The sequence below is a fragment of the Balaenoptera ricei genome, chromosome 2 (genome assembly GCF_028023285.1).
Source record: "Balaenoptera ricei isolate mBalRic1 chromosome 2, mBalRic1.hap2, whole genome shotgun sequence".
In the NCBI taxonomy this organism is placed as follows: Eukaryota; Metazoa; Chordata; class Mammalia; order Artiodactyla; family Balaenopteridae; genus Balaenoptera; species Balaenoptera ricei.
Genome location: NC_082640.1, coordinates 72,580,047 through 72,597,111, shown reverse-complemented (window position 1 = coordinate 72,597,111; position 17,065 = coordinate 72,580,047). Strand labels below are relative to the sequence as shown.

General features: G+C 37.2%; 1 protein-coding gene across 12 annotated transcripts in view; it reads right to left on the bottom strand.

Annotated features, from left to right (window-relative positions):
• HERC1 (HECT and RLD domain containing E3 ubiquitin protein ligase family member 1) overlaps positions 1 to 17,065 on the bottom strand; it is a 225,201-nt gene that overhangs the window by 173,098 nt on the left and 35,038 nt on the right. For all 12 annotated transcript variants that reach the window (XM_059913065.1, XM_059913067.1, XM_059913069.1 and 9 more), the window contains exon 2: positions 1,994 to 2,949. In XM_059913065.1, coding sequence (XP_059769048.1) covers positions 1,994 to 2,923 — 930 coding nt within the window. In that variant the 5' untranslated portion in view covers positions 2,924 to 2,949. The remainder of the gene's footprint in view (positions 1 to 1,993; positions 2,950 to 17,065) is intronic.

Genomic DNA, 17,065 nt, shown 5'->3' with positions numbered 1-17,065 from the left:
TTGAGGGTAAGGTGGGGAAGGGGTCTCTGACTCAGGGTATTTAGCATTTTGGTTAAAAAGGAAACATACCATGGGCAAGCGTACAATCATATAAGTAGACTGCATAATAATTAACATCTTTTCTTTGTAACAAAGGCAATGCAAAATAAGTAGACTGTAAAATGAAGAATTAAGTATACTCCTCAAAGAAATATTAACAAGTGACCATGAATAGATACACTATTTTAGGTCATCAAATGGCATCGCATATTTGAAAACGGTATAAATTTAGAGAATGTTACCAGAAAGTATTAAGAATTGGAAAATAAAATGAGAAAAACAGATATGGAAGTGAATAAGTTTAAATATTGAATAAGAAACCACAAGAGGCCTAATTGCCTTTCATAGCTGTTACCTCAGACCTTTCTTACTTAGATCATTGCATCTCTGGCTCTAGATTTCTACTTCTTGGAGGGCCCTTGTCAACATTCCAGATTCTGAACAAAGCACCACATGCTTTTCTAGTCTAAATTTTATTTAACATTAAGGAATTCAAATTTTCATAGATCTCATGATCTAAAATCTCCAAGTACTTGCTTACAATAAAATTATTTGTAATAAAATGACCCAATATTTACCATTCAGTTCACAAGTACAAAATGTAAGCCAGGTGAAAATTTAAATGCCCTGGTTTGAAAATGAATTTAACATAATTGTTTTTTATGAAACATTCCTGTCAATCCAAGAGCTATCCACTTTTTTGGGGGGGTGGGGGGGGGGGGGTCGTGAAACATACATACATAATTTACAAGTGGTATTTTTAATTATTTAAATTTAATAAATTTGTTAATTGATATTTGGTAATAAAGGATACCAAAAACGCTGATCAATGTAACTCAATTGAAATTAAATCAACTTATAAGTGTTTCAATCTTTATATTCCAAATTCGTTTTTTTTAATTTAATTTTATTTATTTTTTTATACAGTAGGTTCTTATAAGTTATCCATTTTATACATATGTCAATCCCAATCTCCCAGTTCATCGCACCACCACCAACCCCCCACTTTCCCCCCTTGGTGTCCATACATTTGTTCTCTACATCTGTGTCTCTATTTCTGCCCTGCAAACCGGTTCATCTCTTATTTCAAACTTTTATTCTTGGTTTTCACAAAAGCATTAAATTTCAATCTCAGAAATTCTTGAAATTGATCATACTGCACTATATTTTACTGTTTATTCTTTAATATGGTATCTAAAGTTAGTTCCTTTATGATAGTCAAGCAATTAAGTTCCTTCATGAACAAGACATTCATTACAGATCTAGTATATCAGTTCATTACTCCCCTCCATTCAGGTCTCTGCTCAAATGTCCCAATTCAGAGACTCCCCTGACCACATTAACTAAAATACCATACCTTTCCCCTCCCCAGTCTCTGCTTGAACCCATCATTTTGTATTCCCTTTCCCTCCCTTATTTTAATTCTTAGAACTTAACACTACCTAAAATTTATATTTATTGTCTGCTTCCCCTACTAGGTTGTTAGCTCCAAGAAACTCTGTTTTTCTCTGCTGTATCCTTAGGGCCTAGAATAATACTTAGTACAGAGTAAATGTTTAATAAAAATTGAGAAGGACGAAATTAGAGATTTTTTTCAAAAGATCTCCACACTTACTAGCCAAGTCTCCTCATTTTACATATGAGTTTACTAAAACACAGAGAAGTTAGATGAATTTCCCAAATTCACACAGAAAGCCATAAAACTTAAACTACAATCCTAACTCCTGATCCAGTGGTCTTAACACTATACAACTAGCCTGTCCTTGAATTACATATTCACATCAACACGTATAAAAGTTTCTTTACTCAAAGTATATACAATATTTAACTAACCTAACAATCACCAGTAGAATTCTCAAATCATTTGCTATTACCATCAATTCATTAAAAGCTGGGTTGACATTTCCCAAAATTGTTAGATAAGAATTTTAAAGTTGAGATTTATCATACGTACCAAAGAACGTCTCATCTGCATTAATATAGTCATAAAGCAGTCAAAGCTGATCATCCCTTCCTGGCTCGATAGTAGTTTGCTCTTCTCCATGGAATTTACAACTGCTGAAGCCCCTAAGGCCATTTCTATCCATTCAAGGAGATACCGCAAAGAACCTCGCTGAGCTGCTAAACCAAGCAGCAACTCAGAAGCTAATCTACGACCTAAAGTGTCTGCTCCAGAATTGGGAATAGTTACTCCTTTAAGAAATGTTGTTACTTGTGATAAGCAATCCAAGCCCATAGGTGGAATCTTGCTTTCATTTGCTAAAGATAATGGTGGCAAAGAGCTCACAACTTCAATTGCAGTATGAATAACATCATTGCAAAGACTGAGACCAGGTCCCGACACAGGCATCATCCAACTTTGTCTCAGAAGTGCAAATAATAAACTTAGACCAGTTCGAACACCCATTTCTATAAGTGCATCAGTGCTTGACCGGGGACGTTCACTAACAGAATGGACATCTGCCGAACCAGAGCTGCTCTCCGGAGAATGCTGCTGCTGTTTCACTTTGCCTTTATCATGGTATTTATTAGAAAGTGCATAGAAGACACGCTGGAGTACAAGCAATCTTTTTCGAAGTGCCCCAGCAAATGGGGAATCTGAACATACCATCTTCGCTAGTGCTAGCTGACTGCTAAGAAGGGCATCCAAATAGTGGTCCTGTTCATCACTTGAAAGAGACTCACGTTCAAAGTCTGGCAACTGTGGTCCTTTGAGGCACAAAACTTGTTGGGGCAAAGGTACTACTTCCTTATTGCTGACCAGTTTAGAATACAGAACAGCAACCCCCTCTCTTGTAGCAATAGATTCACTGTCCTCTGTAATCCAGGAGCTGTTGAGGTGTTCAAGCCATTTCAGTTTCACCGGTGGAACCATAGTTGCCATTTTGATTTACTCTTCAGCCATTAGTTCTATAAAAGGAGAAGAAAAAGGAGTCAAGTTTCTGAACTTGCATCATATATTACAATTAGTGATTTGAAACTGGTGAAACACAAAGTCTGGACTTTAGTTAACAGTAACATACCAATGTTAGTATTTTAGCTTCAATAAATGTACCATGGTTATTTAAGACATTAATATTAGGGAGCAACGGGTGCGGGGCATACGGGAACTCTGTACTATCTTTGCAACTTTTACATAAGTCTAAAATTATCCCAAAATAAAAAGTTTATTTTAAAAATTAGTGATTTGTGTAACTTTTCTCTTCAGGTTCTGGTCCCACTGTCAGTATTAACAGTGGGTTCTACATGATGATGGACCCCAAATTTGTATCTCCAGGCTTCTCCTCTGAATTCCAAACTCATATATGTAATTGTCCACTTGACGTCTCCATATATAGATACCTCACAGGCATCTCAAGCTTATATTCAAAATTGAATTCCTAATCCAACCTTTCCACCACACCCACCCAAACCTGTTCCTCCTGCAGAACTCCTCATTTCAATAAATGGCAACTGTATCCTTCTACTTCCTTTGGCTAAAAACCTGGGGAGTCATCACTGACTCCTCCCTCTCTTACACTCCAAATTCAATTAGTCAACTTTACTCTCAAAATATAGCCAGAATCCAAACAGTTCTCACACCCCTCCATTGCTGAAACCATGGTCTAAGCCATCATCTCTTGGATCACTGAAGAAGCTTTCTTACTGGTCTCCCTGACTGTACTGAGGAGCTGCAGTGACTCCAAAAGGGCAGGAATGTTTTTGTATATTTTGTTTACTGCTGTATTCTGGCACACAGTAAGTGCTCAGTAAGTATTTGTTGACAAAAAGTACTTAAAAACTAAGTTTGCTGGGATAAAATATTCACAGGACATATACCGTGCAAAGGACTATCATCCAAGATACATTAAGAACTCCTACAACTCAATAATAAAAAGACAACCTAATTTTTTAAATGGTCAAAGAAGTTGCGAACAAAACTTCACCAAAGATATGTGAATGGCCAATAAGCACAAGAAAAGTGCTCAACATCATTATTCATCAGAAAAATGCCAGTTAAAAACACAAAGAGATACTAATACACACCCAGAAGGATTAAAATTAGTAAGGCTGACAATACCAAATGTTAAGCCAGGATGCAAGGCAACCAGAACTCTCACAGACCATTTGTGGAAATGTAAACTCGAACAGCCACCTTAGAAAGACATCTGGTAGCTTCTTATAAAACTAAATATATACCTACTCAATGACCCAACAATTCCTCTCCTACAGATTCGCCCAGAAGAAAACATATCTCCACAGAAAGACTTAACGCTAAATAGTAGTTGCCTTTAGAAGGTGAGGGCATGAATAGACTGGGAAGGGCATGAGGGAACTTCCTGAGGTGATGGTAATGCTGGATAACCAAGCCTTATACATTTGTCAAAACTCAGTGAATATACATTTAAGATTTTTACAAGTCACTGCATGTAAATTTTACCTAAATAAATACTGAATTCCAGTTCATACATATATTGAAGTATATTTAGGGGGAAGTATACTGACATGTGTAATTTACTTTGAAATACATCAAATAATAAGATGCATTGATGTGTGTGTGTGTAAAGATACATATATGCATATACATACACACATACATATGGATAGAGATGTGATAAAACAAGTATAATAAAATATTAATGGCAGAATCTCAGTGGTGAGTATATATGCCTGTTCATTTTTAAATCTTTCAACTTTGCTGTATGTTTGAAAATTTTCATCATAAAATATTGCAGGGGAGTTGGGACTAACTCCTGCTTTTCAAGCAAGTCCCCAAAATGGTAGTCATAACAGTTGGTGGTAGAGAAAGATCCTCACATAATGAAGGGCATTTTATTTTCATGATATAGGTAGCTCTTAAAAAAAGAGCTCCAGTGATAGAGACTGCAGGCTAATTAAAAGGAGTTTCCTACTTCTAAACATGCCCTGTTAAATTCTAAATATAAAATCTAATGGCACTTCTTCCCTTTTCAAGCTTATGATTACTATGCTTAATTTAACTTCACTAGATACTTGGAAAGTATGTACTTGGGAGAGGGAAAATAAAACCACAAGCCTCCTCCCACTTCATTCGTCTAAGTATTTACTAAACACTGTGCAGAGGATATAAAAGTACCTTATTTACCTCCATCCCTGCAAGCCAGAAGTAATTCTGCTCTTTTTATTTTTGCTAGTTTGATTGCTATAAAGGAATATGTTGTTATTCTAATTTGAATCTCCCTGATTACTAACACCAGAACAGCACATGGATATTGGTCATTTGGATGCACTCTTCTGGGAAATGCTTATTCATGTCCTTCTAGTCACATATTTTTCTACTGGGTTATTTTTCTTGTCAATTTGTAAAAAGTTTTTGTATTTCATCGTTGTCCTCAGCACTGCAAATATTTCTTCTAAATCTATCTTTTGCATACATACACATCCTTTCTTTATGGCTCCTGCTTTCCATTCTTGGTTAAAAGAGGACCCCAACATCCCCATGCCCTTACACATGAACTCTAGATTATATAGGTATTCACCTAGATTTTCTTGAGGTATTTTTGATTTTTTTACACATGAGTCTTTAAATGAATTTTATATTCATCTGAAATTTTAATTAAGTTCTGCATGGTGTAAAATTGGATTCCAATTTTATTGTTTCCAGGTGGATGGCTAATTATGCCACCACCATTTATTAAGTGATCCAAGACTTCCAAGACAGCTGAGGACAATGGCAGCTGCATAATTATCTCCCCAAATTTCTTCCCAAACAGTAAGGAAAAATAAATTCTACATAAAACCACACTCACAGCATAATTTGAAGATATAGAATGACAAAACTGCAAGTTAACTGTAAAAAAAGAAATATAATCAATCCCAGTGCACACACTCTCACCTCCAAGAGCCACAGGGTTTTGTGCAAGCAGAAGCAGACTAAGAAAATCTGTAGAAAAGAGAGAAGAGGAAGGATAGTGAAGGAGCCTAAAGGTGATTTGGAATGACTGCCAGAAAGATTAAATCCACACTAAATCTAAATACTGAACAAATGTCCAGGCAGGTCAGAGCACAGACTACAAGGAAGAGATTTCAAAGTACATTTAATTTAAAGAGTCAGGCATGATTTAAAGAAGCAGATATAATTTTAAAAGATAGGTATGATTTATATGAGCATTCCTTGAAGTGCAGAGAGGAGAAAAAAAACGAAATAGAAGAGAGAAGCATTCTTTGGCAACTGAGTGGCAAAGGGTAAAAGAAAAAAAGGAGGGGGGGAATGCTTAGGGTTCTGCAAAACAAAAGAAAACCATAAAATTGGAGATATAACAAAGCTTCTCTCAAGCAAAAGAAACAAAGCACCAAAAAAAAAAAAAATCCTTTGAAGTACTTGGACTTCACTATATAGACAGAAGAGGGTGCCATTAAATTAGGAATATTATTTTTAAAAAACCCAATACCATAAAAATGAACAAGAAAATAGTCCACAGAGAACTACTGCAGAAAATCAGTAAAGTTCACATACATCAACTGATGGAAATCTTCCTGATAACAAGAAAGCATAAGAAAATAAAAGTTAACAATCCAAGCAAAATTAAACACAAAAACATTTGAGGATATAAAAAAAAACCTTGAATCAGAAATTCAAAAACTAAAAGCAGAAAAAGACCACATAAATAATTAAATGAATAAAGTTTTTAAAGTTTTTGAAAAGGGAAGAGACAGGGAAGGAAGAAAGGGGAAAAAAAGGAAAAGAGTTGACTGAACTCAAGAAAGAAATGGAAGAAAAAGACAAAATTCTCAGAAATGAAGAATGAATTATAAACTGTCCAAGGAAGGGTAGACTCAAATAAAAAGTTAGCAAAGGGCAATTAAAGGCTGGAGCAGGGAAACAACTATGAGAATTAAAATCACACACACACACACACACACACACACACACACTAATCAGTGAAAGTAGTGGAAAGAGAAGACAAGTGAAGAAGGGCAAGTATTTGTACTACTGGATTACCTGAAAAAGTAAAACAAAAAAGCAACAAAGAGCTGATTTTAGAGCTACCAGCCAAGAAAACTTGCCAGAAATAGAAAAAAAAAATTGAATCAATACAATAAGGGTTCACAAGGTACCTGGGAAATTAAGCAAGAACAACCAACTCTAAGACATTGGCCTTGTAAATTCAAGGATTTAGATAAAACCCTCAAGACCTCCAGGCAAAAAGATCAAATAACTTAAAAAGGTAAAAGAATTAGACTGGCATTGGACATTTTAAAACCAATCAAATAAATAGCACAGCAACAGCTTTTATAAAGCAAAAAAATACAGGGGGTGCAAGGAAACATAGACAGAAACACACAAATAATGGGAGGCTTTAATATACCATTCCCAGTACAAGACAAATCAAGAGGACAAAGATATGTAAGGAAACAGAAGACCTAAACAACAAAATAATTTACTCTTTTTCCATTACCAGGATCTATTTCTGAATTCTCTATTTTGGCCCACTTGTCCATTCACATGCCAACAGTGACTTGATTACAGTGGCTTTATAAATATTCTGATGGCTGGTAAGGCAAGTCCCTAACCTTTAAGATTATTTCATTCAATTACATGCTACCTCTCCCAAGGTAGCATGTTCTAATTTGAACTTCATTAAATATATATATTAATTTTCAGAAAATAGATATTTTTATGATAATTTGTCCACCTAAGAACACAGTATGCCTTTCTATTTTGATCCAATCTTATTTTAGATCTTCTTCATGTAAGTCCTATGCCTTTCCTGATAAACTGTTTCTTGAGTATTTTTGATTTTGTGGCTACTATGAATGGAATTTCCCAATTTCCTTTCCTGGATAATTACTGCTATCCAGCCATCTGGGTACATTCGTACACTTTTCCAAATTATGCAAGGATAGAGATGAATCAAAGAAACATAAACCATATAACAAAGGGTCAGAAAATGAAGAAAGCAAAGAAGTATTAAAGATAAACAGAAAAAAAGGTCAGCAATAAGACTAAGCATATCTACTCATCACTATCAGCAAAACTCATCTATTAAAACCAAAGACAGGGCTTCCCTGGTGGCGCAGTGGTTGGGAATCCACCTGCCAATGCAGGGGACACAGGTTCGAGTCCTGGTCTGGGAAGATCCCACATGCCACGGAGCAACCAAGCCCGTGCACCGCAACTACTGAGCCTGCCTTCTAGAGCCCACGAGCCACAACTACTGAAGCCCACGTGCCTAGAGCCTGTGCTCCACAACAAAAGAAGCCACTGCAGTGAGAAGCCCGCGCACCACAACAAAGAGTAGCCCCCACTCGCTGCAACTAGAGAAAGCCCGCACGCAGCAATGAAGACCCAACACAGCCAAAAATAAATAAATAAATAAATAATTTTTTTTAAAAAACCTGCTACAAAGCTACAATAATCAAAACAGTGTGGTACTGGCATATAGAACAATGGAACAGGGAGCCCAGAAATAAACCCTCACATATATGGTCAAATGATTTTTGACAAGGGCTCCAAGACATTCAATGGGAAAAGGACAGTCTTTTCAACAAATGGTGCTCAGAAAACTGAATATCCACATGCAAAAGAATGAAATTGAACCCTTTCCTCACACCATATATAAAAATTAAATCAAAATGGATCAAAGACCTAATATAAGACTGAAAACTCTTAGAAGAAAACATAGGGCAAAGCTTCAGGACATTGGATTTAGCACTGATTTCTTAGATATGACACCAGAGGCACAGGCAACAACAACAACAAAATAGACAAAGTTGACTTCATGAAAATTTTTAAATTTTGTGCATCAAAAGACAGAGTAATGGAGTAAAAAGGCGACCCACAGAATAGAAGAAAATATCTGCAAATCATATATCTGATAAGGGATTAACAGCCAAGATATACAGAGAACTTCTTAAAAGCAAAAACAAAACAAAACAAAAAAACCAACCCAATTCAAAATGGGCAAAGGACTTGAATAGACATTCCTCCAAAGAAGATATACAAACGGACAATAAGCAAATGAAAAGAAGGTCAACATCACTAATCATTAGAGAAAGGCAAATCAAAACTACAATGAGATACCACCCCTCACATCCATTAGGATAGCTTACCAAAAAAAAAAAAAAAAACCCAGAAAAAAAACCAGAAAAAAAATGTTGGCAAAGATGTGGAGAAACTGGCACCCTTGTGCACTGTTGGCAGGAGTGTAAAATGGTACAGGGGCTGTGGAAAACAGTATGTCATTCCTCAAAAAATTACAAATAAAATTACCATATGATTCAGCAATTCCATTTCTGGGTTTATACCCAAAAGAATTGAAAGCAGGGTCTTAAGAGATACTTGTAAACACATGTTCATAGCATCATTATTCACAAAAGCTAAAAGACAGAAGCAACCCAAGTGTCCATCAACAGATGAACGGATAAATAAAACATGGTATTAACCATACAATGGGATATTATTCAGCCTTAAAAAGGAAGGAAATTCTGACACATACTACAACATGAATGAACCTTGAAGATGTTAGGCTAAGTGAAATAATCCAGTCACAAAATGACAAATACTACATGATTCCACTCATATGATGTACTTAAGAGTATATAGCCAAAATCATAGAGACAGAAAATAGAATGGTGGTTGCCAGGGGCTTGGAGGAAGGGGGATAATTAATTATTGCTTAATGAGAATAGTTTCAGTTTTTACAAGATAAAAATAGTTATGGAGATGGACAACAATGATAGCTGTACATCATGAATGTATTTAATACCACTGAACTGTACACTTAAAAATGGTTAAGATGGTAAATATGATGTTATATGTATCTTACCAAATACACAATTTTTTTTTTTTTGAAAAAAGTAAAAGGCACATAGCATGGTAGGTGGGTGGGGGGAAGGATGCTGTGAAACCAAGGCCCAGACCAATAGCTCAGAAAGGTAAAAAGTCTGCTTCACCGTAATTAAGAAAACAAGGAAATTGGTCATCCTTGGTCTGGGAGTAGACCTTCAGAGTAAAGCTATGCAAGTAATACAAAGAAGCAGGAGGTTCCAGGAGGAATTGGCCATCCACAGTTTAGGAAACCAGAATGTATCAAGGATAACTAGTAATGCAGTAAGTACTACAGCCAATAAAGTGTGTGTTGGGTTGAACAAAACTCATCAAAGAAAAACATTAAGAATGCCCTACCTTTTCCCACAACACCAGCTAATTCATGCTATTTCATGGTTGGTTTGTTTCTCCTATTGTAGGCAAGATTTACCCTTTTTTATCTTGGAATTTTCACATATCCTAGCATGCATACTTTTGCACTTGTGTATCACCCCCTTAAAAGCTCTCAGATCTATCCAGATATCTCCATTTTCACTGCCACAACCCTCATCTAAGTTACAATCATCTCTCATCTGGACCACCAAAATAATCTCTTAATCCTCCCTTGCCTCCCTAGCCAGAGTAGTGCTTTAAAAAACAAACCTGATTGTGTCCCTCCCCTGCTTTAAAATCCTTTGGAATATGTCATCTGAGATTTGCTTCAAAATAATACAAGAGGCAAGGAAAGTGGATCGGAGCATGTGGTATGATAGGAAACAGATATTTGATCTTTGTCCAGTTCAGGCACATAGCTCCTAAAACCCTTGGAATCACTGGAGTGATAAGTATCTTTTGCATACTTACTAGATGACTGGTGACTGGGGGCCCCTAGATAGTTTCAGGATCGGGGCAGGTCCTCAGAAATCAAAGCCATCATCAGAGTTGGAACTTTCAGCCCCCAACCTCCACCTCCCAGGAGGGGAGAGGGGGTGGAGATTGAGTTAAATCAACAATAGGCCAATGCTTTAATCAATGATGCTGAATTAATGAAACCTCCATAAAAACCCTTGAATGACAGAGTTTGGAGAGCTTCCAATATGCTCAAGGAAGGCATGGAAGCTCTTCACACCACCCTCCAGCCACCTCCACCCCCTGCCCCCTACAAATACCTTGCCCTAATCATCTCTTCCATTTGGTTGCTCCTGAGTTGTATCCTTTATAAGTCAGTAAACGCAAGTAAAGTGTTTTCTTGAGTTTTGTGAGCCATTCTAGCAAATTATCAAACCTGACGAGGAGGTATTGGGAACACCCAATTTATAGCCAGTTGATCAGAAGTACAGCTGGCAACCTGGGACTTGCAACAGGCATCTGAAGCGGGGACAGATCTGTGGGACTGAGCCCTTAATCTATGGGGTCTGTGCTAATTCCAGATAGTTAGTATCAGAATTGAGTTAAATTGGAGGACATACAGTGTCTAGAGAGTTAGAGGATTGGTTAGTGTGAGGAAAAAATCCACACATCTGGTGTCAGAAGTGTTAATGAGTGAAAACAGTCAGAGGGTAGAAATGAAATAAAGTGGCCACGAACTGATAACAGTTGAAATGAACGTTGGGAAATATTCTCTCTATTTATGTATATGTTTAATATTTTTCTATAGTAAAAAGTTAATAAAGTCTTCTTTTTTATTTTTTTTTAATTTTTTGGCCACACTCTGTGGCATGTAGGAATTTAGTTCCCCGACTAGGGATGGAACTCACGCCCCCTAGAGTGGAAGTATGGAGTCTTAACCACTGGACGACCAGGGAAGTCCCAATAAAGTCTATTTTTAAAGTTAAAATTTTTTCAGAAGCAATTTGAATTGACCTCTCACCTTTGCTCTCCCTTCTCTAGCCACACCAGAGCTGTTCAATTCCTGGAAGGTATCATGCTTCTTTCTATTGCAAGACCTTTGCATATGCAGCTCCCTCTACTTAGAGCCTGCCTTCTCCATCCCACCCTCTTTCACCCAGTTAACGTCTAGTCACAAAAATCTCAATTTAAACAGCCCAGTATCAGGGACACATTAGGTACTCAATAATTGCTAACTGAATTAAATGTCACTTCCAAGGGAAGCTATCCCTGAATGTACCCATATGAGATCAGGTCCCTCTTTTAAAATGCTAACACAACACCCAGTACCTTACCTTCACAGTATTCTGCACAGTTTGCAATTATGTACTATTTATGTGATAATTTGCTTAGTGTCCTCTCATATTAGTCTATAAGGTCCATGAGGGCAAAGACAGTGTCAATTTTGCTTATATTCCTAATGTTTAGCACATAAAGGTAAAGCACATAAAGGGATCTCAAGAAACATTTGCTGAATTGAGCTAAGCAATCTGGGTCTGTGGTTCATTATTTACAAAGAATCTAATTTAAACCCAGATATTATCTTACTCTGAACTGATATAATGGAAGCACTTTAAAAGAACTGATTCCAAGTGGGGTGGAACCACAGGGGACAGACACCATGGATTCTGTCTTCCATCCATTTCTGTCTCCTTCTCTCACCGTACATACATTTCTGGAGTAGTTCCAGCTACTCCCAAGGCTTTCAGCTACCTCTCATATACTAATGATTCAGTCCAAATGTCTCCCTCCTGAACTCCAGACCTGAACATCCACTGCTAAAATGATATAACCATTCAGATCTTAAATCTTAAATTGAAAGGAATTTTAAAGGAAGGAATCTTAAACTCAGTATGTTTAAAACTGAACTTGTCAGGAACTCCCTGGTGGTCCACTGTTTAGGACTCCACACTTAAACTGCTGAGGGCCTGGGTTTGATCCCTGGTCCAGGAACTAAGATCACACAAGCCATGTGGCGCAGCCTAAATAAATAAATAAATAAATAAAACTGAACTTGTTGTTCCCCACCACCCCTCTGCCACATGCACAGCTAAAAATAAATTTATGAAGCTCTAAATTTATGAATTTAGAGATTCACGTAAGAAAGACATCAATAAAGATACTTATCAAGAGCATTTCTGGAAATGCAGGAGGGACAGCCCATTTGCAAAGTTCTGCAACTGAAAATGAAGTGCACACACTGTGATCCAGCTCTCCCCACCCCTGCCCCAAGGACTTCCTTTCTCCAGGGCTTCATTACACTGACACTGAATTTCCCACTCTAACTCATTAAACCACACAAATTATCAATGTTTAGCTGCACAAAAATAAACAGCTGATTAAAAAGGAAAAAGCTTTTTTTGTTATTATCCCTATTTAGAAAGTAAGTACACTTAGAAAACGAAAGGACTTGCTGAGTTTGCTGACAAATTGTTTTACTACATCAATAATCAGAACTAGTCAAATAAACCAGGAAGCAGACATGCTTATTAAGCAAGTAAAGAACTATAGACAAAACTGAATCAAACTAATGGGTTTTTACTTGTATTCAAGAACAACCAATTCACAATCCTGATGAACCAGCTAAACACTGGCACAGAAGAAAAAAAAAAAAACTGCTGTCGTCTTGTTTTGTTTTGTTTTAATTTACAGTGATGATTTACACCACTAAAAGCCAATTGTTAATCACAACTAACTGCTGAACGATCATCGAAAGGAAGACACCAGAACTCACCAAAAAAGATACCCCACATTCAAAGACAAAGGAGAAGCTGCAATGGATGGTAGGAGGGGCGCAATCACGATAAAATCAAGTCCCATGACAGCTGGGTAGGTGACTCATAAATGGAGAACAATTATACCACAGGAGAACAATTATACCACAGAAGTCCACCCACTGGAATGAAGGTTCTGAGCCCCACTTCAGGCTTCCCAACATGGGGGGTCCAGCAACAGGAGGAGGAATCCCCAGGGAATCAGACTCTGAAGGCCAGCGGGATTTGATTGCAGGACTTCAACAGAACTGGGGGAACCAGAGACTGCACTCCTGGAGGGCACACACAAAGTAGTGTGCACACCAGGATCCAGGAGGAAGGAGCAGTGACCCCACAGGAGACTGAACCAGACCTACCTGCTAGTGTTGGAGGGTCTCCTGCAGAGGCGGGCGGGGGCGGCTGTGGCTCACTGCAGGCACAAGGAGACTGGCAGCAGAAGATCTCAGAAGTAATCATTGGCATGAGCCCTCCCAGAGACCACCATTAGCCCCACCAAAGAGCCCGCAGACTCCAGTGCTGGGTTGCCTCAGGCCAAACAACTAACAGGGAGGGAACTCACCCCACCCCTCAGCAGACAAGCAGATTAAAGTTTTACTGAGCTCTGCCCACCAGAGCAACACCCAGCTCTACCCAACACCACTTCCTCCCATCAAGAACCTTGCACAAGCCTCTTAGATAGCCTCATCCACCAGAGGGCAAATAGCAGAAGCAAGAAGAACTACAATCCTGCAGCCTGCGGAATGAAGACCACAATCATAGAAAGACAGACAAAATGAAAAGGCTATGTCCCAGATGAAGGAACAAGATAAAACCCCAGAAAAACAACTAAATGAAGTGGAGATACACAACCTTCCAGAAAAAGAATTCAGAATAACGATAGTGAAGATGATCCAGGACCTCGGAAAAAGAATGAAGGCAAAGATTAAAAAGATGCAAGAAATATTTATCAAAGACCTAGAAGAATTAAAGAACAAACAAACAGAGATGAACAATACAATCACTGAAATGAAAAATACACTAGAAGGAATCAATAGCAGAATAACTGAGGCAGAAGAACGGATAAGTGACCTGGAAAATAGAATGGTGGAAATCACTGCTGTGGAACAGAATAAAAAGAAAAGAATGAAAAGAAACGAAGACAGCCTAAGAGACCTCTGGGACACCATTAAACACACCAACATTTGCATTATAGGGTTCCTAGAAGGAGAAAAGACAGAGAAAGGACCCAAGAAAACATCTGAAGAGATTATAGTGGAAAACTTCCCTAACATGGGAAAGGAGATAGCCACCCAAGTCCAGGAAGCACAGAGAGTACCATGCAGGATAAACCCAAGGAGAAACACACCAAGACACACAGTAATCAAACTGACAAAAATTAAAAACAAAGAAAAATTATTAAAAGCAACAAAAGAAAAATGACAACATACAAGGGAACTCCCATAAGGTTAACAGCTGATTTCTCAGCAGAAACTCTGCAAGCCATAAGGGAGTGGCACAATATATTTAAACTGATAAAAGGGAAGAACCTACAACCAAGAATACTCTACCCAGCAAGGATCTCATTCGGATACGACGGAGAAATCAAAGGCTTTACAAACAAGCAAAAGCTAAGACAATTCAGCACCACCAAACCAGCTCTACAACAAATGCTAAAGGAACTTCTCTAAGTGGGAAACACAAGAGAAGAAAAGGACCTACAAAAACAAACCCAAAATAATTAAGAAAATGGCAATAAGAACATACATATCAATAATTACCTTAAATGTGAATGGATTAAACACTCCAACCAAAAGACACAGACTGGCTGAATGGATACAAAAACAAGACCCATATATATGCTGTCTACAAGAGACCCACTTCAGACCTAGGGACACATACAGACTGAAAGTGAGGGGATGGAAAAAGATATTCCATACAAATGGAAATCAGAAGAAAGCTGCAGTAGCAATACTCATATCAGATACAGTAGACTTTAAAATAAAGAATGTTACAAGAGACAAAGAAGGACACTACATAATGATCAAGGGATCAATCCAAGAAGAAGATATAACAATTATAAATATATATGCACCCAACATAGGAGCAGCACAATACATAAGGCAACTGCTAACAGCTATAAAAGAGGAAATTGACAGTAACACAATAAGAGTGGGGGATTTTAACTCCTCACTTACGCCAATGGACAGATCATCCAAACAGAAAATTAATAAGGAAACACAAGCTTTAAATGACACAATAGACCAGATAGATTTAATTGATATTTATAGGACATTCCATTCAAAAACAACATATTACACTTTCTTCTGAAGTGCACACGGAACATTCTCCAGGATAGATCACATCTTGGGTCACAAATCAAGCCTCAGTAAATATAAGAAAATTGAAATCATATCAAGTGTGCTTTCCGACAACAACATTATGAGATTAGAAATAAATTACAGGAAAAAAACCGTAAAAAACACAAACACATGGAGGCTAAACAATATGCTACTAAATAACCAAGAGATCACTGAAGAAATCAAAGAAGAAATCAAAAAATACCTAGAGAAAAATGACAACAAAAACATGACAATCCAAAACCTATGGGATGCAGCAAAAGTAGTTCTAAGAGGGAAGTTTATAGCAATACAATCCTACCTCAAGAAACAGAAAAAACCTCAAATAAACAATCTAACCTTACACCTAAAGGAACTAGAGAAAGAAGAACAACAAAGCCCAAAGTCAGTAGAAGGAAAGAGATCATAAAGATCAGAGCAGAAATAAATGAAACAAAAACAAAGAAAACAACAGCAAAGATCAATAAAAATAAAATCTGGTTCTTTGAGAAGATAAACAAAAGTGACAAACCTTTAGCCAGACTCATCAAGAAAAAAGGAGGGAGAGGACTCAAATCAATATAAACAGAAATGAAAAAGGAGAATTTACAATGGACACCAAAGAAATACAAAGCATCATAAGAGACTACTACAAGCAACTATATATGCCAATAAAATGGACAACCTGGAAGAATAGACAAATTCTTAGAAAGGTATAACCTTCCAAGACTGAACCAGGAAAAAATAGAAAATATGAACAGACCAATCACAAATAATGAAATTGAAACTGTGGTTAAAAATCTTCCAACAAACAAAAGTCCAGGACCAGATGGCTTCACAGGTGAATTCTATCAAACATTTAGAGAAGAGCTAACACCCATCCTTCTCAAACTCTTCCAAAAAATTGCAGAGGAAGGAACACTCCCAGATTCATTCTACAAGGCCACCATCACCCTGATACCAAAACCAGACAAAGATACTACAAAAAAAGAAAATTACAGACCAATATCACTGATGAATATAGATGCAAAAATCCTCAACAAAACACTAGCAAACAGAATCTAACAACACGTTAAAAGGATTATACACCATGATCAAGTGAGATTTATCCCAATATATTTGCAAATATATGCAAATCAATCAATCTGATACACCATATTAACAAACTGAAGAATAAAAACCATATGATCATCTCAATAGATGCAGAATAAGCTTCTGACAAAATTCAACACCCATTTATGATAAAAAGTCTCCAGAAAGTGGGCATAGAGGGAACCTAC